At 39.7% G+C, this 24,456-nt stretch overlaps 1 protein-coding gene across 2 annotated transcripts; it reads left to right on the top strand.

The window, feature by feature from the left end:
- Positions 1-2,436: 2,436 nt before the first annotated feature.
- Positions 2,437-24,455, top strand: ano5a (anoctamin 5a). 2 transcript variants are annotated; one of them, XM_019361693.2, is made up of 20 exons: positions 2,437-2,748; positions 5,378-5,445; positions 10,635-10,742; positions 12,570-12,638; positions 15,071-15,355; positions 15,529-15,648; positions 15,780-15,895; positions 16,422-16,556; positions 16,657-16,762; positions 16,895-16,955; positions 17,551-17,702; positions 18,420-18,494; positions 19,067-19,295; positions 19,414-19,589; positions 19,705-19,802; positions 20,394-20,524; positions 20,785-20,990; positions 21,081-21,274; positions 22,258-22,363; positions 22,459-24,455. In XM_019361693.2, exons 1-20 carry the CDS (start codon positions 2,679-2,681, stop codon positions 22,687-22,689), a joined length of 2,736 nt encoding a protein of 911 aa, XP_019217238.1. In that variant the 5' UTR covers positions 2,437-2,678; the 3' UTR covers positions 22,690-24,455. The 2 variants fall into 2 exon arrangements, with proteins under 2 accessions (XP_019217238.1, XP_019217239.1); XM_019361694.2 differs by lacking the exons at positions 2,437-2,748; positions 5,378-5,445 and adding an exon at positions 9,759-9,967.
- The last annotated feature ends 1 nt before the right edge of the window (position 24,456 follows it).

Here is a 24,456-nt window from a genome sequence, read left to right as displayed (position 1 = left end):
GACCTGTGGTTTGGTTTAAAGCAGCAGCATTTTCAATGTGAATTGACAGAAGATCTTATCACAAGGGCTGGGTTGCTGCTATGGGGTATTTTTTCTTCTTTTCTTTTCTTTTCTTTTCTTTTCTTTTTTTTTCATAGCTTTTACATTGGTTTAACATCCCAGTGTGTGAATATGTGAACGAATTATTGGGAAAAAAGTTGGGACAGAGCCACGTTTACCGCTGTGTAGCATTCCCTCTTCTTTAGGCAAATGGTAAATGGTAAATGGCCTGTATTTGTATAGCGCTTCACTAGTCTCTAAGGACCCCAAAGCGCTTTACACATCCAGTCATCCACCCATTCACACACACATTCACACACTGGTGATGGCAAGCTACATTGTAGCCACAGAAGAACACTCTGTAAATATCTTTCAGCACCTTTTAAGCTCTATAAACTTTCAGTTCTATGTGTAATGGGTCAGAGAAGCAGCCACTGAAAACAAGTCAGACGTTTCATCTCATCTTTAGTCTGTAAAAACATAGTGTCCATCTTACCCCCCCCCACCACCACCACCACCACCACCAAAAAAAAAAAAATCAAATTTCACTTCTTCTGACCGCAGAGCAGTTTATTTTAAATGTGCTTTGGCCCACAGAAGAGTTTTAACCTGCTTTTGTAGATGGCACAGTGAACTATGTTCACCATGATTTCCTAGATGTGTTCCTGAGTTCAAGCAGTGATTTCCATGTCAAAATCATGACTGTTTTTAATGCAGGGCCCAGTACTGATTTTCAGCCGTATCCCACAGTCTTGTGCAGAGATATTTCTGCAGATTCACTGAATCTTTTGATGATATTATGTACTGCTGTGGCTGATTAGATATTCAGAATCTTTGCAATTTTGATGTTAAGGAACATTAATGTTGTAAATGTAGGATTTTTGCAGACTGGTGATTCTCTGTCCATCCTTACTTCTGAGAAACTCTGCCCCTCTAAGATCCTCTATCTATACATATTCATGTTACTGACCTGTTGTCAGTTAACCTCAAAAGGAAAGCTAATGTTCTCTCTTAGTACAACTTAACTTTGTGAGACTTGTAGCTGGCTCAAATTTAAAAAGAGATCAGATTTTTCTATGAAAAAGTAAAATTTCTCAGCTATTTGTTGTTTTTTTAATCATCTGTTTATTAAAAAAGCTGAGAAAGTGACCAGCATAGTATGGGAACCTCTAAAAATTAAGAATGCATCGAAGGATACATACATATCATATAAACATAGAAATAGTGTATAAAAGAAAACAGGAACAGACTTCTCCAGATAAACATTTCTTTGTAAATTTTAATTACTAACTGGCTTTTATTAGTTGTTACACATTTCAGAGACTAAGAAACATACAGATAATTTTGCATTGCATATACATATAAGGTCTTGAAAAATCGGGTCCCATCTTATCTTAAAAACCTCATTGTACCATACCACCACAATAGAGCACTTTGCTCTCAGATTGCTGGTTTACATGTGGTTCCTAGAATATTTAAAAATAGAATGGGAGTCAGAGCCTTCAGCTTTTAGGTCTCTCTTCTGTAGAGACAGCTCCCAGTTTGTATTTAGGGAACAGAAACCATTTCTACTTTAAAGATCGGGCTTAAAACTTTGCATTTTAAGAAAGCTTATAGGGCTGGATCAGGTGACTCCTCCCTTATTTGGCTGCCCCTCCCTGAGCCTGATTCTGCTGGATGTTTCTTCCCCTTAAACGGGAGTTTTTACTTCCTATTGCTGCTAAGTGGTTGATCACAGGGGTTTCTGTGATTGTTGAGTTATGTTAGTCTACCTTACAGCATAAAGTGCCTGGAGGTAACTCTTCGTGTGATTTGGCACTGTATGAATAAAACTGAACTGAATTACATAATATATCTAATAAAACAACCAGGTTAATAATATTATGTAACTATTTTCCATACAGTCAAAATAGGTGCTTCCACAGAGTTATACGGTGTGTGCACACGGGATGCGCTTTTTCTGCTCAGTCCTGGAAAAATTAAATTTACCAACAACTTTTAGGAATTTTGACATGGGTCCCATGTTTGTGGGGAAATAGTATGAACAAACAAACAAACAAATCCAAATAATTTTATAAGAAAAATACAAAGAAACCAGTCAAGGTCATATTGAATAAAGTTAAATACAAGAAAGTAATGAAAGAGAGATACGTTTAACAAATACATACAATACAGTCTAACACTATCTACGAAGAACAATGCAACAATGGTAAGATTCAGGTTATTAACACAAAAATTGAATGTAAATGTGTTAAATTATCATTAGTTTGTTTCTTTGTTTTTGTGTTTTAGCTCCGGTAAGGGTAATATTGTCACCTGGACTATCTTCTTGAATTAGTTCAGTGTACATAGCACGTGGACATTTGGGTGCAGTGCCTGTTCGCCGTCGGGGGAAGACTATTGGCTAGTAGCGTGGAGGCACTTCCCTCATGAACCTCCCTTGAGGCTGTGGTGATGCGCCAGTGAGCGGTCAGTGGGTGAAGGAGGGCAGCCTTGCGAGTGAGTCAGCCTTTTGGCTTCCCGAAGGGGGATCGACTGCGAATCAAAGCGGTTCGGGCGAGACAGAACACGCCTGGCTCGGAATATATTAGTCCAGACCAGAGCGGATTAGCACGGCTTGGCTTCGCGAGGATCTCAAAATGCACAGATTAACGGGGAAAACGGGAGGAGACAGCTTAATTGAGATGAGCCCGACAGACTCTTTCAGCGGTAAGTAGCTGAGAGCCAGGACTAGTCGGCCATGTAAAAACAACGTTTAAAATGTAGCTGAGAGATTTTCAGCCTGCCGAGAAGTTACTGTAGTGAGGTAAGTATTCTCAAGTCTGTACCCCAGACTTTCACAAGCTTGCCAAAATTGAACTACAACTAAAATATGAGACCTTTAATATTTTAACAATATAAATGAAACTTTTCTGAATGTTTTTTTTTTAGCATATTTTTAAAGTAACCGTTAAGTCGGTTAACAAATATAATTCTTCTTTGGCTAGTTGTCTCACCGTCAGTTATACAGAGGGCATACTAAAACTTAATTATGTAGCAATTGCTTCACTGTTTTAAAGCGTTTCCACCCTGGTTATTTCCCCTTTAAGGCTCCAGCCAGCTCACAGTCTGCCTTTCTCTTCATGGAAGTGACTTATGTGCAGCTGGGCTCTGACAGCTGGCCTGCTCACTGGAAATACTGTGTCATATGCAGACAACCACGTTATCCACCAGCAACAAACCCCAAATCCCTCTCTGTTTCCAGCCAGTGTGAATTTTAAACCAGTGGAAGGACACGGATTTTATTTACTTTTCATTTTTTTGCCATTTAAGGATAAAAAAAGAGAAGTGTGTTGATGATTAAAAGTTGAATCATCCTGAATGCTTTCCAGAAACCATTATCAGCAATGTTAAAATGAAGTGTTTCATTCAAACAGTCTAGGCTGAAAGGAAAGTGATAACCACAGGGCCGTCCTCTGTCAGTTTGGTGTTTTGTTGCGATAACATTGTAACAGAAGCAGAACATATCTCACAGAAATCACGGATGACTTGGTTATTACAGTATAGAAGTACAGATTATGTCTTTTACAGTTTGTATGTAAAAATCACAGAGCTGTTCATGATTGCGGCTTTCAAACTAACATGGGTTGTTGCTTTGTAGTAGCATTGTATTAAGATGTGAGCTAAGTTTTGTAAAGTCAGTGTATGTGTGCATCTGAAACCAACCACTCTGCAACATGGCAGGTGAGTACTGGTTTCCTGTGCGTGTGAGGAAACCAAACAAACACATCTGCTTTCACTATGGGCAAAATGTAGCAGTTTGAGTTGAAGCTAAAACTGTTTAAAATATGGCCTCCACCTGAGTTCAGCTATACCAGTTATAATAAGATAGATCTGTCAAATCCGAGAAAAGTTTGCACTTGATCTCTCCTGAATTTTAACCAAAATGGACTTATCATACCAGAATAAAACATCTGGATACAGATGCTTGTTTTTCTGTACTGTACATCATAGACATTAAATTTGTGCAGCTTTGCTGTTGAAGCTCATATATATCTCATGATGCTTACGCTGAAAGTTGTTTACAATTTTGGCTTTTTGTTGTGATACTTTGGGCTTGGTGTAAGATTGATTTGGCTGCAGTTGTTGTCTGACCATATTTGTCGCCGATGTAGCAGTGCATTTGCCATTTATGGTCAGCATGTGCTGCGTTGCAAAGTAGCTTTTGTGTAAATAATCAACGTATACAATTTTTGACCCCTTGAGCATTTATGGTTGAGTGGCTAACAGAGCGAGAAAGAGGGAGGGAAGCAGTCTTGTGGCATTTCCACTGATCAGCTGCTCACACTTGAACAAAGCCTCAACTGTAGAGGATATTTAGTGGGAAAAGACTCTTGGCATGAATGAACGGACTAATATTGCACACCATCGTGTGCCCAACTGTGCAAAGAATAGCTGTTCAGCTCAGCTGTTTGAGAGGCGTTGTCATATGTTGCAAAAGAAATCTATCCAAATGAAAGTCACTTACTATCTTCTCTGTTTGCGAGAAGCTGAAAGGCCTTAATGCTGTTGTTCGGAAGCTGAGAAAGGAGTTTGTATTTCAGTTTTGGAGTGTGTCTTTTATAATAAATGTTTGTCATTTCAGTTTTGCACCACCAAGTTTTACTTTGTTAACTTGGCGTTTAATAATGCAGACAAAGGTCTGTGTAGACACTCTTTCTGTGCTGAGCCCAGACTAAATATAACCGTAGAGAGAGAGACTATCAATTAGAACATTTTCTATTTTAAAACACAGACACGGAGCCCGAGACCTTTCGCTTTATATTTTTTTAGCTGTAGCGGTACAAGCAGTGCTCCATGTTTGTCTTGCTTTTTCATCTGTCTTTCCATTTGTTTATGTAACTCTTTTCTCAGAATAATCTGGAAGGTTGTAATTACATGCCAGGCAGTGAGCGGTGGGTAAAGTACAACTCAGTTAAGACCCGGTTTCATTGTGTTCATTTTTTTAAAAAGACTTGTAGGGGGGGCTTTCCAGACTTAGCAGGCTTGTTTCCTGCAGTCACTTCTGAAATGGGTGCATATTCATCTCAGTAGCGTCGTTCACTGTTAAGTCACCCTGTTTGCCCCACAAGACCACAAAATGCTGTACAAATATAGAACACAACATGGGCCGTTGTCATTATTCAGACAGTTGTTCTTGCCATTATCCTGGCTGTTTGAGATAACTTTTTTTGATTATTCTTATTATTCTTTTATTTATTTCTTTTTTTTTACTTTACTCTTATTATTCTGGTAAGAGACTCATCCCTTAACTGCTAACTGTATTCTTAATTTTGTGTTTTATCTTTATGTCTTGCAGATGATGTAAATGGCTATCACCATCATGCCTCATCCAGCTCAGGTTCGCTGGAGCAGGGACGATCGGAGGTAAAAACCAAACTCACAGCACAGACAATTCTACAAAGCAAGAACTCCGTCACTGACCGTCTTTTCACAACAATTCTAAGTAGTATTTGTAGGGCTGCCACGATTAGTCGACTAGTCACGATTACGTCGACTATTAAAATCGTCGACGACTAATTTAATAGTCGACGCGTCGTTTGAAGCTTTGTAAAATCCCAAAAGACGCAGGAATAAGTAGTAGTATTTAAGAGTGTAATAACGGACTGAAACAGAAGATGGCAGCACTGCCTGTACAAGGATGCCAGCTGCCGTTAAACCCCGAAGAAGAAGAAACTGTGTCCCAGAATTCATAGCGCGGCCCAGCGCAGTTGTCAACAATGGCGGCAGCTAGTTAGTTTTAATATTACTCTTATTATTCTTTCTGGGTCACAAAATAAACGTTTAACATATTTTCAGGTGAGAATGTAGCTGTGTAAACCTCAAATATCTGCTCAGTCTATCAAGACATCACATATTTTCAAAAGCGCTCCGACGTTTTCGGAGACGTCTGTTACCCACCAGCTCGATAGCGAGCTGGGTTTCTAGGCTCATTAGAGTCGGTGAGAACACCGGACTCCCGGCAAATCGTTTTCAAACTCACCGCCGTCTTTCGCTACTCAGGTTAAACATGTAATATAAGTCACTTAGATAACTTAAAAATGTTATTGTTTGGCTTTTTTTTAGTATTTTATTTGTTCCTGAGTAAATTGGTTTGGCTGAGAAATAAAGTTATAGTTTTTGCACAGATGAATAAACGTCAAGCAGACAACTGATTATCAGAAGTATGAGATGCTCGAGAATATACTCCGGTGTCCTGTTATATTTTAGATAGCAAGGAGCAGACGGCTGAGTTTATTAAACTTCACTGAAACAATCTGCAAATTTCATTAAAAGTGTAATAAACTATCATCTTGTCTTTATTTTTAGTTAGCACATACCTTAAACACTTCAAGCTGTAAGCTAATGATAGTTATATAAGAGCAGATGCATGCTGGTGCAATAAGCTGTACATTTTACGTCCAATGGATGCATGATCTGATTAGTCGACTAATCGCAAAAATAATCGGTGACTAGTCGACTATCAAAATAATCGTTTGTGGCAGCCCTAAGTATTTGTTATTGTTATTATTGTTATCTTATTTTTGCATTTTTTAATGATTGTAGGTGCTTTAGTTGTTTTGCAGTACCTGCTATTTAAAGTTATGAAAAAAAAGCCTTTTGCAGTCAGATTTATGGAGCAGAAGGTCCAAGCTTCAAGTTCAGCTCCCTGCCTGTAATCATAGTTCCAGGAAGCATATTGTATATAATTACAAAGATTAATCAAGATTTCCTTCCTCCTCTTTATCCACGTTTTTTTTTTTTACCCACCTACCAAAGCAGTTTATTTTGTGTGTATAATACTACAGATAACTGTACCGAGTTTACTTCCATCTTTTAGTCCATTCATGCTGTTTCACAACGTACAAATGTCAGAAGAGATTTAGGTATAAGTCTAATACTCATGTATTCTCCCCTTTCATACTCTAATTAAAGTTTGCTTTAACGCCCGGTGTGCGTGTAGAGAGCTGTGAGTCTCTCAACAACAGCGTGGCCTCGCTGGCTCCCTCTGACCACAGCAACAGTCCACAGTTTGAGCCTCAGACCATAGAGCAAATCAATGCTTTAACTGGGGTAAGACACCAGTCAGGGGCACAGATGGTTGCTGCTTGTGTCTGTGTCATCACGTCTCTGTCGTGTCTCATATCTCTGAGCCTCAAACCTCTAACTGACTGTGATTGTGCCTGAATCTTCATGTATGAAGTGTTTTTGGACATAATCTGTAACCGTATGTAGATGTAATGTAAGCGTGGTGAGCCTGTTCCCCTCTAAAAGGGTGCCGCTTCTGTTTTAGCTTTATGCTGCTGACTTTTGCTTTGAATCGTTTTGTCAGGCTTTCTCTCACTGTGCACTCGGTTCCTCCACAGCTTTCGAGAAAACGGGCCCTATTCCTGAAGTTTCGTTCCAGGGTATGGCATGGTAAAACAGGCTTGTGTTATGATGCAGAATTGTTCGTTATATGTGTGACTACCAGCCACCCATTATCTCCTACCTGCTGCTCAGAATGTATGCTCAGGGTCGAGTTTCTCTAGCAGTATTAGACATTCAGGCTATTAAACCTGGACGTCGAGGAAATCAATAAGCATTTCTTGGTAGAGAGCTGATGTTGGCTTTTTGAAGGCATGTTTTGTTTTGCCTGCTGCGAGAAATGGAAACATGCTGTTGATGTATCGTGAGGGTTCATTAAAGGTGAAAAAGGCCTTTTCTCTTGCTTTGTTCTCACCTGTGATTGTTGTTGGCCTCACTAAGAAAGCAACAACCCAACCATGTGCCACAGCATAATAGCAGCTGCACATGCAGATTTCCACCTGCCTAACTCTTTTGTGTGTGTGCGTGCGTGCGTGTGTGTGTGTCTGTGTGTCTGTGTGTGTCTGTGTCAAGTACAGAACCGTATGTGCGTGCGTGCGTGTGTGTGTGTCTGTGTGTGTCTGTGTCAAGTACAGAACCGTATATGCTGTAATCACAGCCCTACCCTTTGCTTATGACAGGACTGCACTGTGGTGTGGCTAACCATATACTGTACTGTAGGCTTCTGCCTTTGAATCCTCTTCAGTATGGCCTTGTTTAAAAACTGTGCAATCCATGTTAATGAAAAGTGTGACCTTTTTTTCAGAGCAGCCAATCTGCAGGGTAAAAAAGGACATTACATTCTAGGACTACAATTTAGCTGAGCATAAGGTCACATCAAGGAGTTTTAAAGGCAGCACATGTATAAACTGGCTCTGTAGTCATTACAGGGATAGAAATCTTGTTTCACTGCAGACAGTACAGTTTAAACTACATGTAACTCTTCAAGAGGATTGGTTTATGTGCATATTTGTATTATGCCGCTAAACCAGATGTAATTTTCTGCAAATCTGGAGATCCAGCTGGACATCTAGCTCTGCACAAAAGTGCATGTTTAGAATAAATATGCAGATTGCGATGGTTTATTGCAAGCAGAGAAGACATTGCAGTGATACAGCAGTCACCATCTACTTTCTCCTGTGAAAAAAGGGGCACCTAAAGTACTTTAAAACAATATAGCTAATACACCGCCTGGATGTTAGATTGAGTGGTACTAAAATCAAAGCGCATTAGAGAAGGTGGATTAAAAACACAGACTGAGGATAGACGGGGGCGTGTTCTTTGTCAGATGAGTCATCTTTGAAGTTGATATACACCATAACCTAAAACATACTTTGGTTTGGACAGCATAGGAGTAACATTCTCTGCTGGTCTCTTACCTCCTCTTAATGTTTCAAATACCTTAAAAAAGAAATAAAAAGTAAAAATAACACAATTACGTTTCGATAACAACTAAAGTATATTCAGCAGCTCCTGTGTATTCCAAACTAATTAAGTGACCTAAAGTAAAAATTCATGGTCAAAATTATCCCTCCACAAAAAAACTAGTACCTTGAAAGTAAGTTGAAAATTTCCACTTGTTTTCTACCCCCTGAATTGGAAGCCTAGTTGTGTTACACCATGTTCTACATTTACCCTACACTATTAAGATAAAAGGCACACGTCAAAATGCCCAGTAGTTAGGGGTTAGTTCATAAATGTATAGAAGTCTGTGGCTGTTGCAGTTTCTCTGAGCAGGGGCACGTCCCAGCTGATGCTCTGATTCCATATGGCTGATCTGTAATTACTGTAAATTAGAGAGTTTCTGTAGCAACATCCCAGTTACAGAAAGTACCACCCTGCATTGGTCAGCACGTTCCAGTCCGGGCTGGGAGGCTGTGTAGACCAGTAGTTTGAACGTATGCATAATTTGGGATAAGAGACTGTGACGGTGTTGGAAACGACAAGCTGTACACGTTGACCACGTAGTTCAGTGGCCAGTCAGGGTGGTAGAGACAGCTGTGGAGCTGAAGCATTTAAAGTATATCAGCACTTTTGTAGCTGAATTGTGCAACTTGTCTGAGGCTGTTGACCCAAGGCCACACAGTAGTTATCAGTTTTGGTTTTCTTTATCTCCCCCTTATCACCCTTTGTAGAAAAGATTTCTTCATATAACTGTTTGACTTTTGAACCAAGAAAACCTGAGATGATGTAATTTGAGGGACAAATATACTGTTCAGTCACATGACTTCCCCCCTTTCCTGATGCTGTGCTCTTATTAGATTAGCTAGCTGGCAGCAGCAATGCTACCCCTCTGCTGATGTCATCTCTAGGACTGTGCTGTGTTTCTCTCCCAGTGTCCCTCCTCTTGCTTTTATGGATGACTGAGCAAGAAGTGAGGGATTGTCCTGGGAGGTGAGTGGACTGGTTGGCTCCCGTTTGGATGGGGATCAGTGGATTGAGGGTGAGAAAGGCAGTGCTTGCAGGCCTGGACTCTACTCCCAGGAGTAAAGCAGTTTAGCTCTATCAGGCAGCCGGCCTGTTTGCTGCTGCGTCGTAACGATAAAGGGAGTGGACCATGAAGGTAAAGTGCACTTCCTTTCCTCCCTTCCCCCAGAGTGTTGCCGTGATGGGACGGGGCAAAGACATTAGCCAAATATGTGGCTGAAATGGATATTACGGTTTTCATTTTGCTTAGTGGTTCTGTGTATTGCCTGCAGTCCTTCTGCTGCTGTAATGTGGCAGAGGGAAACACATTGTACATAGTTATTTTTAGCTTTCTGAACAGCTGAAGCAGCAACCAGTCATGGGTCCTCTCCTAAAGCACTCCTTTGCGGTCCAGTTTTTGTAGCTACCTAAGCGACTGCCTCTGTGGGGCTGATACACATACTTGGAATTTCTTTGGAGGTCAGTGTTGATTACAGAAAAACAGACTATTAAAGTGCAGCAATGGCTAGTTTTGATCTTTGATATCTGTCTTAGTTTCGCCCTTTGATATAACAGATTTATCGTCTTGTTCAGTATGACTTGAAAACAGACAACAAACAATAAACATCTTAGTCAAAGACGCTACCCTCCATTTGGCATGTTGTTTGTGTTTGGAGTGATAATTATCAGTATTTCGCATTTTTTTGCATTATCTACTAGATGCAAAGCTTGACTTCTGGTCTGCTGTGGTGATTGCAAAATATCAGTCCCTGTCTATTTATGAGTGTTTAAAATCTCACCTCCTTTGTGTTATCTCGTTCTAGATTGACAAGCAAAAATACAGTAAGGACTCCGTGTTCTTCCGTGATGGAGTGCGCAGGATCGATTTTGTTCTGTCCTATATTGACGATAAAGACGATCAAAGGAAACAGGTAAGACATTTCCATCACATTTTTTCAGTTATCACTAACTGGACTAACTTCTTTTTTTTATGTTTTGCGTATACAATGCTGTTACAGTTGTATCCACAACTGAAGAGAGTGGCATACAATTGCACTTAATATATCTTAGCGCAGTTTAAATGTTGATGTTATTTCCGCTGTTAGATTTTAACAGTCCGAGGTGGCTCATACAGGACATCCTGTGGGTTCCTGTGACTCAACAGCATACCATAAATACCACAAAACAGACAAAGCTAGGAAGACTTTTGCTGTCAGCTTCTGTTAATAATCCTCCCAAGGTATTTTCTAATAAGGTACCATATGGTTAATGGTCTGTTTTATTTATTTATTTTGTGGTTTTTGGCTGTGGCCTGTCTCTCTTCCCTCACCCATAGCCAGTCCAGGTAGATGGCTGCCCCTCTCTGACCCAGGTTCTGCTGGAGGTTTCTTCCTGTTAAAAGGGAGTTCTTCCTTCCTACTTCCTACTTCCTTCCTACGTCTTACAATATAAAGTGCTTTGAGGCAACTTTTGTTGTATTTTGGTGCTATGTAAAGAAAACTGTATTTAATTTAATTTAATTTAATAATTTAATTTAATTTAATTTAATTTAATTTAATTTATTTGGTTTTGTCTCCAGGATTATTATAGTTAACTAAAACTGAAATAAAAAATAAATATTAAATATTTACCTACAAAACATCTTGACAAAAAAAAATTTGCAGGAAATATCTTTACATTTGTTTTTTAGTCCATGTGGTCAAATTTGTCAGCATAACTAGTCTGAGGCAGTGTTGCTGCATAGGTTTATTGAAATTGGGATGTCATATTTTTTTTTTAACGCTTTTTCATATATCTTGCATCTGTCAAATACGATGATGTTTTTAATGTAAAACCAAAGCTAACACTGAAATTCATAAATATGAAAACATTTCTAATCACTAAAAGCTACGGTAAATTGAAAAGAGCAGGCTCTCTGTGCAAGCTAACTGAAACTAAACTGTATTAAAAACAGACATTTATAATGATGTACAAATAAAAACAAATAAAAAATTCAAAGATATAATAACTCTGCTTTGTCACCTGTTGAGTGGTGAAAGGCTTTCATTGTTTCATACTGAGCTGCTAGCTTTGTTAACACTCCACAGCTAACTCCCAGTTTTGCCTACAGCCTCAGTCGGTGAGTCAACAGTTAAACTTCCCACCTGGTCAGGAAACCACTAATTTTTTCCACTGTATGAGGAAGGGTAAAGCGGAGGCCAGTTCCTGTGTGTTATCCACATGCATTGTAAATGTGACTCTAAAATTCAGCTCTAACAAGGTGGATTTATTTATTTTATTTTTGTCAGGTTTCTTCTGCAGTGATTCAGATAGTTATTTTCTACAAGAGGATTTCTGATACATTAAACTTAAGTGTCATATACTGTGGAAGTTTTTGTCATGTTACTGTTAGCTTATTTTCACTACCTATTCTTTCTGGTAACTGATACTTCCTTGTCCACCATGGTTTATATAACACTTTTTTAGCTGTTTTGTAGCACTTGTGTCTTTTTTACTTACCATGTTTCCATGATTTTCCTCTTAATCTTGCACATATGTGCCCCCCTCTCATTATTATTATTTTATAATGTATTATTTTCTGCTTATATTTTGCTTTTGGCTCAACATACTTAAATTATTTGGCTTTTGTTATTTCACTTGTTATGTAGATGAGGTCATATTTTATCATTACTTCTAATAGCATACAAATATTCCCCACACTGGCTTTGTGGTAATATTTTCTCCATGTGTATTGCTGCTTTCTTCTTCTACTGCTTTAGGAAAGGAGGAGGGTGTATGAATCCAACTTACAGAAAGTCGGCCTGGAGCTGGAGACAGAAGATAAAACTGTAAGCTACCACTTTCGGCTGCGCTCTTATTCACAAGGGGTCACCACAGTGGGTAGCTCCGCATTAATGAGTTGTCAGAGTGTGTACACCTTGCACAACCCAAAAGGGATTTGTGGCTGCTCCAGGGATTCTTCCAGGGATCTTTCACTTGTTCGGCGAATGTGCTGATAAACACAATCCAATGGTGTTTTGTTCACGGTGTGATCAAAAAGCTCTGTCCACAGGTCCATAAAAATCAATAACTTCAGTTGATGTAAATTTTGCCATCTCCTGTTCAAGATCATCTCCTTGCCTGTCCAAACTCCATCCAGCATGGCTCACTGGAAGTCCCATTATGGCCAACTGCACTGTCCAGGCTACGATAAACATGCGCAGAGGGCAGACATAAACTTGTGCATCAAATACACTCAAATTTAATGTAGACGGTTATAAACTGTGAGAGCTGGGTCTCTGTCTATAACCAAGCTGTTTTCAACCAAGATGTCCAAAGCTTACAAGCTTGAAAGCAACATGTTAAGTGAATAGTAGAATCAGGTATTTGCTCATCATTCAGGGGGCTTTGAACCTTGAGTTTGTCCAGAGAGTGTGATTATTGACATGCTATCAGTGAGAGCATTCAGGGAAAGCACCTGAAGTGTGGTGTGTACCAGTGTGTGGTAATTTCACGCTGAGTTTCTTGGCCACAGCGTCATAGTTTTCACTACGTGGGCTCCTCCCCATACTTTATTCATCCCGAGGGAAATTGGGTTAAGGCTGCCAGCCGTGCCAGCGCCGTCTTACCCTTCCGACCATACATACATTACACAAACATCACATGGGGAAGACAGGTCAGAGAGGTATAACATGGAAAAGCACAACATGAGGAAAGATAAGGACAAAAAAATAACTCCCCCCAGACTGAGCTCCAACAGGGAGATCAGTTTGAGAACAGAAAAATAACACCTCTGCACATAGCACATGAAAAAAACTCTAATACACCAAAGAAACACATGACAAGCAACAGGGGTGGGTAAGGGGTGAGAGACAGCCAATGTAGACAGTACATCCGGGCCTGCAGCCTATGCGCTGGTCTCCATGATCCACCATCAGCATCGGAAGGGAATAAGCGTAGAAGGCGTTTGGAGGGGGGATGAGTGTACATCTGCATGTGTATATATGTCTGTGTGCGTGTGTGTGTGTGTGTGTGTGTGTGTGTCCAGAGTTCAGCTGAGACAGTGTCCTTCGCCCTGCCAGACTAAGTAAACAGTCTTCCAGCCAACCCAGGTGGCCTTGCGTAGAATGGGAAGAACAGTCTCAACACAGTCGTTATCAGGGTGTTTTGTTCAGCTCCAGCCTTGAGACAGCAGCTGGCGCCGAAGGGGTATCCGAATGAAGTGATGGTGGTTTTAACTTTACTGCGAACAACTCATATGAATTTCAAAGCTGTTCTAACAGTCCAACACTGGTCACTCAATCTCCCGTTGGGGAGCCGCGAGCTTCTCCATGATGTTATCAAACTTACGCTCCGTGATGTTGTCATTCTTGTGCTCAAAGAGCCGATTCTGAGAACACACAACCGCAGTGAGCTTCTCCAAGATGTGATCCAATTTGCGCTCAGAGGTGTTATTCCGAGCGAGCCCCTCCAGATGTAATCCAGTTTGCACTCAGAGGTCTTGTTCTGAGTATTCACGGCAGCCGTGCGGTTCTCCAAGATCTTATCCGTGCTGCACTCAATGAGCCCATTTTGAGAAACTCGTGCCTCGTCCCATCGTTTCAATCCCAGCGGGCAGCTTGTGGGGGTTTGAACAGCCGGTTCCGCTTCCTTAATTCTTCGATAAGCCAGGGCCAAGCCAGCTCCGATCAGCAAGAACCCTGTTACCATGGTTCCGAATAGGTAGATATCTTCAGCAGTCAGGCTCACCCGAGCCCAGACTTCTCGTTGAGAAAGGGGTGTCAATTGCATTCAGGGACCAGTTGATCAAATCCATAATTCCTCTTTTAGGTTTTAGAGAACAGACTGTGAGAGAGTGTTCCAGGGAAAAGTAATACAAAAAAAAAAAAACACGATGCAGAAGGAGATTCACTTTAAGGGGATAAGTTCGAGGGCATTTGTACAGAGTGATCTAAAAACACACAGTTGCACTGAAAACCATTTAGACATGCCTGAAAAGATGATGTAGAACAACAAAAGTTGTTTTGTTTTGGGCAGATTCCCAGATTTTTTTGATTTTGGTCACTCCTCATAATATGTCATAAGACCTTAATGCTATTTAGTAAACAAACTATACAAGCAAGCAACTATATAAACTATATAAAACCTATCACTTTTTAATGATGTCCTTTTTTTACTGAATTAGTTTTTAGTTTAAAGGCATTACACTCATTATTCTGTAATAGACATTTCTATACACCACAAACACGGTGCTAATATTACTTACTGTCATTATTATCAGGAGTCAGAGGATGGAAAGACTTATTTTGTCAAGATCCATGCTCCATGGGAAGTACTGGCCACATATGCAGACGTGCTGAAAATCAAGGTTCCTTTCAAGGTCAACGATATCCCAGACAACAGCGAGATCCCCATGAACTGGCTGTCGACGCCTTTCCGTCTGCCGGAGCACATCATGAACCCTGAGCCAGACTATTTCACAGCTCCATTCAACAAGAGCAAGTCTGACTTCTTCCTTATCGAAGACAAAGAGACGTTCTTCCCTCCTTCTACTCGCAACAGGATCGTAAGCACGCTTATCTTGTTTGTCATCTTGAAGTTCTAAAATTACTCTGGCGTCCAGAACTGAATTAGCAACAATAACATTTTTCCAACAGAGGTATTTAAGTAACTAACCTTCCAGCATAGAAGGTTGTGTTTTATAAGCCCACTTTCTTTTGTTTCTGTCTTCATGAACAGGTCTACTATATCCTGGCACGCTGTCCATACTTTAAGGATGAATGTGGGGATAGAGACAAGAAGGGAATCAAGAGGTTGCTCAACAATGGGACCTACACTGCTGCCTTTCCTCTGCATGATGTGAGTTTCTTCTAGTCCAGTTTAGACATTTCTTAATCGTTCTTTAGTGGAATATACATCTGTTGTTCTTGAATAGTACCATCTATTCATACAATGAATGACAGTGATCTATGTCTTCTGTGTGTCTTCAGTCGAGGTACTGGACAAAGTCAAAGGATCCCAACTGCGAAAGTGAAAGATTCAATCTCTACAAATACTGGGCCAAATTTTTTTGTTTCTTCAAGGAGCAACCCCTCAATCTTGTGAGGTAAGTCCTCAACACAAAGTACTTGTCTTTGTTTTCTTAAAATATCTGTGTTAATATGTTCAAAACATTAATTCACAGTAAAGCAGAGAATACAAAAACAAAAATGAAGCAAACAAAAAATGTGCCTATTAATGATAATTTAATGCACAGCCAAATGACTCTTATTTCTTTTGAGAAAGAGTGCAGGTGTTGGGAATTTTGTTCATTCAAAATCCATAAAAGCTGCACAGAAACATTGAAACACTATGTGGGTTAAAATAAGCAATAATTGAGACCAGCTTTCTGTTTGATTGGTTGTTTACAAAGCTCAAAAGGTCCCCAAACCCTTCTTAAATATTTCTTATCTTTCAGTACGTTTGCGATTTTTTTTCAAGCTACAGATTAACCTCATTTGTTTTCTCATTTATTCAATGAGTTTTTTTCAAAAACAGTGCTTTTCTTTGGATACACACTAAGCAGAAAATGCTCATGATCCAATCTGACATCAGAATTAATGCAATAATTACTGTTTTTCAACTTTCAACAGGAAATATTATGGAGAAAAGATAGGTATTTATTTTGCGTGGCTGGGTTTCTACACTGAGATGCTGTTCTTCGCTGCTGTAGTTGGGACAATTTGTTTCGTTTATGGATTCCTGACATATGACGACAATGAATGGAGGCGAGTTTTTATCATCTGACAGATGCAATTGCATCATTAGTTTTTTTATGTTAATAATATAATCATCTCTTTCATTTAAAATCCTTTGTTTCCTCTACAGTAAAGAAATATGTAGTGAGGAAATTGGAGGCAATATTGTCATGTGTCCACTTTGCGACCAAAAGTGTACCTACTGGAGACTCAACATAACATGCAACTCCTCGTGGGTGAGTAATTGTTGTAGTTATCATGATTCATCTTCTACCCACAATATGTGACATTTAAAAAACGATTGCAGCTTAATGTCATCAAATCAGTTCTCAGTTACCTCACTTTTTCTTTAACATGTTCTCTTCCAGCAATCACACCTATTTGACAATGTGGCAACTGTGTTTTTTGCCATATTCATGGGGATTTGGGGTGAGTAAACGTGTCACTTCTCTGCTTTTAGCATTTTTAAGTCCAGTGCTCCACCTAGTGGGATTATCAGCCATTCAGAATAATTGTTAAATCATTTACACGCCTGCACTGCAGCCCTAAACTTTTTAGCTAGTGTAGTTGTATGTAAGAACAAAAAGCTGGGTGATGTCCAGCTGTGCTCATATGAGAATAAAGCAGGTAACTGTCCAGAGATTTCACAGTGAGTGCATGCATGTCATGTCCTGCCTTCTGTGTGCTCCACCTGGGTGGCAAGCAGCTAAAACCATGTGGGGTATTTTCAGTGAGGAAGAACTTGTCTCCTGTTACCTGCCACTTGTGAATGTCTGGACTTGTTTATTGTTCATTGCCCTTGCTTCATGAATGAAAATGGCTGCTAACTTTTCTGAATTTAAAGGATGTGTCAAAGAACTTTTAGTCAGAATTTTTAGATCTAAAATGAGCTGTTTTACACCAAATGTAATGAATTGTCAAAGCAGTAAGCAAAACTTTTAAAAAAAACATGCCTTTCTAAGCCAGGCAATATTCTTAATAGAAATTTGATTCAATTGATTTGAAATAACTTACGTCTCTGCAGTGACGCTGTTTCTGGAGTTCTGGAAGAGGCGGCAGGCGCGCCTGGAGTACGAGTGGGATCTGGTTGACTTTGAGGAGGAGCAACAACAGCTGCAGCTTCGGCCAGAGTATGAGACCAAGTGCACCAACCGCAAGCTGAACCGCATCACTCAGGTGTTTGTGTGCTCATGAAACACTAATATCCTGTATAATCCTGTTGTAATATAAAGCCACACGAGGTTTTGCCAGGCAAAGTATCCTGAATGGTAGGACTTGACGACACATTTCAAACCCCCTTGTATTAATTGTTTATACACTGGTTGCGCTCATTTATGAGGCGCTTTCATGGCTTAAATCAAAATTCTTTGAGAACATAGTTATTTAGTTAAGTTATTAGCGGCTGTGACACAGAATTTACTAGAATTCTAAAATTTGCCATGACCACATCCTGCTCGTCTTTAGGAATCAGAGTGGGTTCTTGAAAGGACTGCTACAGATGTAATGGGAAAATTGTTTCTGTGCTGGGCCAGCGTGATCCTCTGGGTAAGGGGGGGGAGGGGTACTCAACATGAAATGCCAGCTTGATGAGGAGAAGGCTTTGGTGTGATGTAGTTTGTGTAGATAACAGATATTTCTGGAAAGACTCAGAGGCACGGGTTTCCTTCTCCACCACGTTTACTGATTGTCTGCTGGTGGATTATTCTGTTGGAGGTTTTTGAGAGCAGAAAATCACAGAATTGGACTCAGGCTAATACAATTACAATTACTAGCTCTGCTTCACTTGTGAGGGTACAGGTAATTAAAGGAACGTGGCCTTTTAGAGCTCTCTTTTCAGGATATAACAAAGGGTGACTGACCTCTGTGTCCGTGCTTTGCTTGCTTATAATTTAGGAAATGGAGCCTTACTTACCCATAACAAGCAAGTGTGCACGCATATGCCTGTCTGGAGCTACCGTCCTGTTGTGGGTGAGCATAGTATCTTTGGTACAATTTATCTGTTTAAAGACCTTCCATCTTTCCATCTGTGCATCAACCTGATGTCATTTGTCCTTACTAAGAAACTGTTCATTATAATCATTAATATGTTATTACCAGGGCTGGTATGTATAAAATAAGCACAACAGACAAGTTGGTAGCTCAGACTGTTACAATTTCACTTTGTTTGTTCTTGGCACTTGTGCACAGTCTGATTTTAAGAATACTGGCAAAATGATATGAATGTTTGAACTGTGAGCCATTAAAAGTTTATACATACTGGTCCAAACCTCATTACTGTTGTATTTTTGTTTGTAAAGCCCTGTAACATGTCACTAAGCTAATGAGAAGAATATGGCCTGACTTTTTTCCAAGAGGCATGTGTGCACACTTCAAGTTTGACATTTTATACTAACATGTCTAGCATCGTGGAAAAACGAGCTCTCGCTCTTTGCACAGATGTCTGCATGATTAGTTTGGTGTTCTCACTCCAGTTCTGTCTTTTGATTTTTCTGTACCATGTTGTAGTTGTCTTTCATTTTCATGTTTTCTCTGTCCTGAAGATCTCATTGATCATTGCCTGCATCATTGGGGTCATAGCATACCGCTTGGCGGTATATGCATCCTTTGCTAGCATCATGAAGAACAATACCGCCACCAACCTGGACGTGGTTGCCCCCTACGTCACCCCACAGCTGGCCACTTCTGTCACTGCCTCTTGCATCAACTTTGTTATCATCATGATCCTCAACCTGTTGTATGAGAGAGTGGCTATTAAGATCACTGACATGGGTGAGGGGCCACAGCAAGTTTTCTGTGTCTACATGTACACATGTCAGTGTACATCATCAAAGTTTTCGACTGATAAAATGTGGAAGTATATTAAAAACTACTATTTACTGTTTTATAGAAATTCCGAAGACCCACCTGGAGTATGAGAACAAACTGACAGTGAAGATGTTCCTCTTCCAGTTTGTCAACTATTACTCTTCCTGCTTCTACGTGGCCTTCTTTAAGGGAAAGTTTGTCGGCTATCCTGGAAATTATACCTATATGTTTGGAAGCAGCAAATTGAGGAATGAAGAGGTACCAGATATATCTACGTTATATAGAATCATACTGGTGTTTGAGCTTCAGCCTGAATTTTAGTCAATGTTTGCTCTTTTCCATCTGTTTTCTACCTCGACCTGTGGGCACTCAGTGTGAACCTGGTGGCTGTCTGATTGAGCTGACCACCCAGCTGGTGATAGTGATGACTGGTAAACAGGTGTGGGGCAACATCCAAGAAGCTCTCGTTCCGTAAGTACAAGCAAGCACATGCACGTACGCAGTTCATTAGCATCCACAATAAATGCCTTGTAATCTGCGGTGGTGGGGCCACTGCAAATGTAGTTTCCATGCTTAGAGTGATCACTCCAAAGAAGAGATTTTTTTCAATCTTACCTAACCAGTCTGCAATTTGGCTCAGCAAAGTACACAAAGTAACGTTAACATAAATCCACTAAATAGTACTCAAGAGCTGGTGCAGAATTTGATGTGTGAATTGTTACTAATTACATAATTCAAATGAAGAGTAAAACATTTTTAATTGAGCATTTTTAATGGTCTAATTTGCTTGAAATTCTGTAGGCTAAGTTTTGTAATGCTGGACAGGTTTTTACTATGATGTTTAAATGTTATTGTAGAGTCCAAAGTGAGCTCAGGATATTAAAACTTATTTACAATCTCAGCTCCTGGCACTGTAATCATATGTGTACTGTATGAAACTGAGAAATATAGTTCTCTCCTCACTGCCATTGTTTGTGGTTCAATACAACCTCCAATTTGGCTGTGTGAAAGGGATTACTTTTCCCTAATAGCACTCCTCTATCGCCCCCTTGTGTCGCATAGGTGGCTGATGAACTGGTGGGGCAGCAGGAAGGCACGAAGTCACCCGGAGAGTCTGTACAGCCGCTGGGAGCAGGACTACGACCTGCAGGGCTTTGGGCAACTAGGCCTCTTCTATGAATACCTGGAAATGGGTAAAGATCCAGTATACAGTCAGACTGTTACACACATTAATAATGACAGATTATTGAGAAATATTACTAATATACCGGTGATGTGTTAGTATTGACCTCAACAAGAAGCTGAGCTCTACAAACTACATATTCACCTTCAGTAAAAGAATAGGGTGGATGTATGGATTGATTGGTGGACTGGAGTGATCCACGTCATCCTGCAGATGGTGCTGTTTCATTTGTTGTGTCTCTTACCATTTTCATTCCTCTCTGTGTCTCAGTGATCCAGTTTGGTTTCATCACTCTGTTCGTTGCCTCCTTTCCCTTGGCACCCCTGCTGGCACTTATCAACAACATCATTGAGGTCAGAGTGGATGCCTGGAAGCTCACGACGCAGTTCAGACGCCCTGTAGCAGCCAAGGCCCACAGCATAGGAGCCTGGGAGGAAATCCTTGGTGGGATGGCCGTACTCTCTGTAGTCACAAATGTGAGTGCTGGTCTTACTTCAAAATGTTTTGGCAGACACATTATGTTTATTTAGCTAAACAGACTAACATAATTTCTTTCCTTGTTATAGGCATTCATCGTGGCCTTCACCTCTGATATGATCCCACGGCTAGTGTACATGTATGCCTACCGTACACACGATGAGCTGAATATGAAAGGCTACATAAACAACAGCCTGTCGGTGTTTAACATCTCTCAGTTCACCCTAGAAGAAAGGCCTGAGGAATATCCATCCTGGTTCAACAGCAGTATCACAACATGCAGGTGTGTGTAGTTACGAGATGGAGAGAGCATGACTGTAGCTATATTGTCTTTTGACTTTTGTGTAATCTATATATTCAATTATTACAATTATTTTACTAAAATTAAAGTTGAGTCACATTGTAGAAATATTACCAATATACCAGTGATATGTTAGTATTGACTGTATTTAGACAGTAATACAAGACACCTGCTGGTATGCTGGGCCTTTAATTCTTGAAAATGCGTAACGTGATCTGCTTCTTTGTACCATAATATATTTAATTCTTCTTTGGACAAAAAGGTTGAAAGTGGATTTTTTTTTTCTTATTTTTATTGTATTTTATTATATATATATATATATATATATATATATATATATATATATATATATATATATATATGTATATGTATATGTGTATATATATATATATATATATATATAATATATATATATATATATATATATATATATATGTATATGTGTATATATATATATATATATATATATATATATATATATATATATATGGTGGGACAATAATGAACATTAGTGACATTTAAGATGGCCAAATATTGAGTTGCGTTTATATACAAGTAACTCCTGTGAGCAAAAAGTCAGATGTTATGCTGCTTTAAACACCAGGCTTGGAAAGGTTTTTTTCTACTCCTGACTCTGTGTAATTTCATAGACAGCAGATATCATTTATATGGTCGTCTACAGTGCAGCACTCTGGCAGCCAGTCAGATCAAAGTTGGCCTAAAGAGAATGTGGTTTTAAAGGTAAAGAAGCTAAAACAATGTGTTTGAATCAGTGAATGAACTAAAGTGCTGCACAAAAGGCTCTCTCTTTCTTTTTTTGAGAGTTCAAGTATAACAATATAAAGCTGGAGGTTAGTGTGACACTTCTCCTTTGTGAATAACAATAAATAATCTTGAATTGGGAATTACAGTTTGTTTAAAAATCTGCAAGAAAACGAAATACCCGATGTGTTGCTGCTCTGCAGGTATCGCGATTACCGCTATCCTCCTGACGATAAGAAGAGGTACGAACACAACATGCAGTTCTGGCATATTTTGGCTGCTAAGCTGGCTTTCATCATCATCATGGAGGTAACACCAGCACTTAATGACCTTTTAAGCTTCACATTTTTAAACTTCTTCTTGACCTGGTCTTATTTCACTGATTGTGTCCTCTTCCTCTGCAGCATGTTGTGTTTATGGTCAAGTTCTTTGTGGCCTGGATGATTCCTGATGTTCCATCTGACGTGAGGGCTCGAGTAAAGAGAGAGCGCTACCTGGTCCAGGAGTACCTCCACAACTATGAAGTGGAGAAATTGAAGATCCAGCTCAGCCAGAACAGCAACAATGAGTGCACCTGCACACCCATGATCTACCCATCTTTATCCAAACATGAGGTGCTCTCAGAGTGCCTCTAGCCCAGCGAGCTGCTGGTCAGTCAGTCAGTGACAAAGATTTCCCTGCTTGTGTTTTCTGATACTGACCACCAGTTTGCTGCAATGCCATGACACTCGCTAAAGTGCTAGACCTCTTGTTCTTTACTCGCAGCCATCCCTCTTCTGCTAATCAAGCGATAGTAGAAGATCACACAGGTGAAAGACCAAGTCTCCATGCATGCTGAAAGTTTGAGACACTTGACTTTAAACGTCTGTTGCATATTTATGATTTCTCACTCTCTGTGTTCTAATTGTGGTGTTGAGGATGATCAAAAATTTGGTTTAAAGAAAGACAAAATCTTATACACTGTGTGTCAACCAGAGAGCTTTCTTATGTTCTAAATACAAGCCTATTTATTGTTAAGTGCCACTATGAGTAACCAAAGATTCAATGCCTTAATGTGTAAAGCGTATGTTGTCATTGGTGTGTCAGTCAAATGATAACTAATGTAGTTTTAAGGCAGAGAGTATGCTTATTCTTGAATATTTTTTACTGTATGTGCAGCTTTCTAGAGCCACACAATAGAAATTCATGTTCAGCTCTATTGTTTGTTTGTTTTTGTTTTTACTGTGAGCATTGTTTATTTCTCTGCATCAAGGTCGCAGCACAACTTTACCAAAACTTTTCCCGTTCTTCACACCACTGGCAGTTAGAAGGCCTAGGCACATTTTTTTGCTATATGCTCACATTGGCCTCGACAGTTTCTGCAGGCCCAAACCTGACATGTGAAGTAGCTACTTTGTTTTGTTTTTTTTAAATGAAGAGAAATCTGTGCTGCTGTTACTGCTGTGGCGAAGGACAGATTTTGTCCTGCAGTGGCTAGTTTTTCAGCCACAGAAGCAGCAGCTGGTGCATGTTGAATGTTGACAGTGCACCCCATTCTTGGAGATGAGAGTGAAGAGATCCCTTTTTAATGTGCCTATGTTTACCAACACAACAGAGCTAATGAAAGCCGGCCCTCACCTACTGAACTATGTTTGCTCCATTACACAAAGCACATCAGCCATCACCGCCTTCTTGTGCTTCTGGCTTCCTCAGCCGTGTCTTTGTAGAGAAGGAAAGACACATTGTTTTCTTTGGGTTTTTTTGCACAAAGCACTTAATGAAACATGACTACCGAGATATAAATACGTCAACGTAATTCTTGTCATGACACTACAGATTCATGAGCAGTGTTTTGAAGTGTGTGCGAGTAACTGTTCTTTTAAATGGAACGGGAGTCGTGCTGTAGGTAAGGAGTTTAATGTTCTTTTAAATGTTAACAAGAAGATAAGATGTCGTTTTTGATTAGAGATGATATGAAGGACATTTCACGTTACGTGGTTATATAGAGACATGAGAAATATCTGTTACTGAAGTATTTGAATTGAAGTAGCTGACTGGTTGTGCTGTAGACTCTGTTCGAGGTGTATTTACCTGTGACCACCTTACTGTTACATTTTGCCTTACTTATTATGTCTTCCTAGTTGAACCAGTGCCTGTTAATGCCTTAATGCATCTAATACTTTCCCTTTTCTGTGTAATTTCCCTTTATTTATCTTTCATGCTCACTTTCTTCCCTCCTGTATTTCATTTGTTTTGCTATAATAGTTCAAATGTCCATGCTTACAGAAAAAGGTGAAGGAGTTTACTGTTTCTTTATAGTTAAATTTTTTTTTTCATTTTCTTATGTCATTTTTGTAAACCAGTCCTATATCCAAAATGTGTAATGTAGCCAAAAAAGAAATAAAGTACTAATTAAACTTGAG

Source organism: Oreochromis niloticus, linkage group LG7, assembly GCF_001858045.2.
Source record: "Oreochromis niloticus isolate F11D_XX linkage group LG7, O_niloticus_UMD_NMBU, whole genome shotgun sequence".
Taxonomy (NCBI): Eukaryota; Metazoa; Chordata; class Actinopteri; order Cichliformes; family Cichlidae; genus Oreochromis; species Oreochromis niloticus.
This window is presented reverse-complemented; position numbering and strand designations above follow the sequence as displayed.

What these genes read in the sequence shown, in the direction of transcription:
- ano5a (XM_019361693.2), top strand. Translation starts at nt 2,679, where the DNA reads ATGCACAGATTAACGGGGAAAACGGGAGGAGACAGCTTAATTGAGATG. An exon ending in TGGAGCAGGGACGATCGGAG is followed by an intron (nt 5,446 to 10,634) that starts GTAAAAACCAAA and finishes ATCTCGTTCTAG; the next exon opens with ATTGACAAGCAAAAATACAG. An exon ending in TGGAGACAGAAGATAAAACT is followed by an intron (nt 12,639 to 15,070) that starts GTAAGCTACCAC and finishes CATTATTATCAG; the next exon opens with GAGTCAGAGGATGGAAAGAC.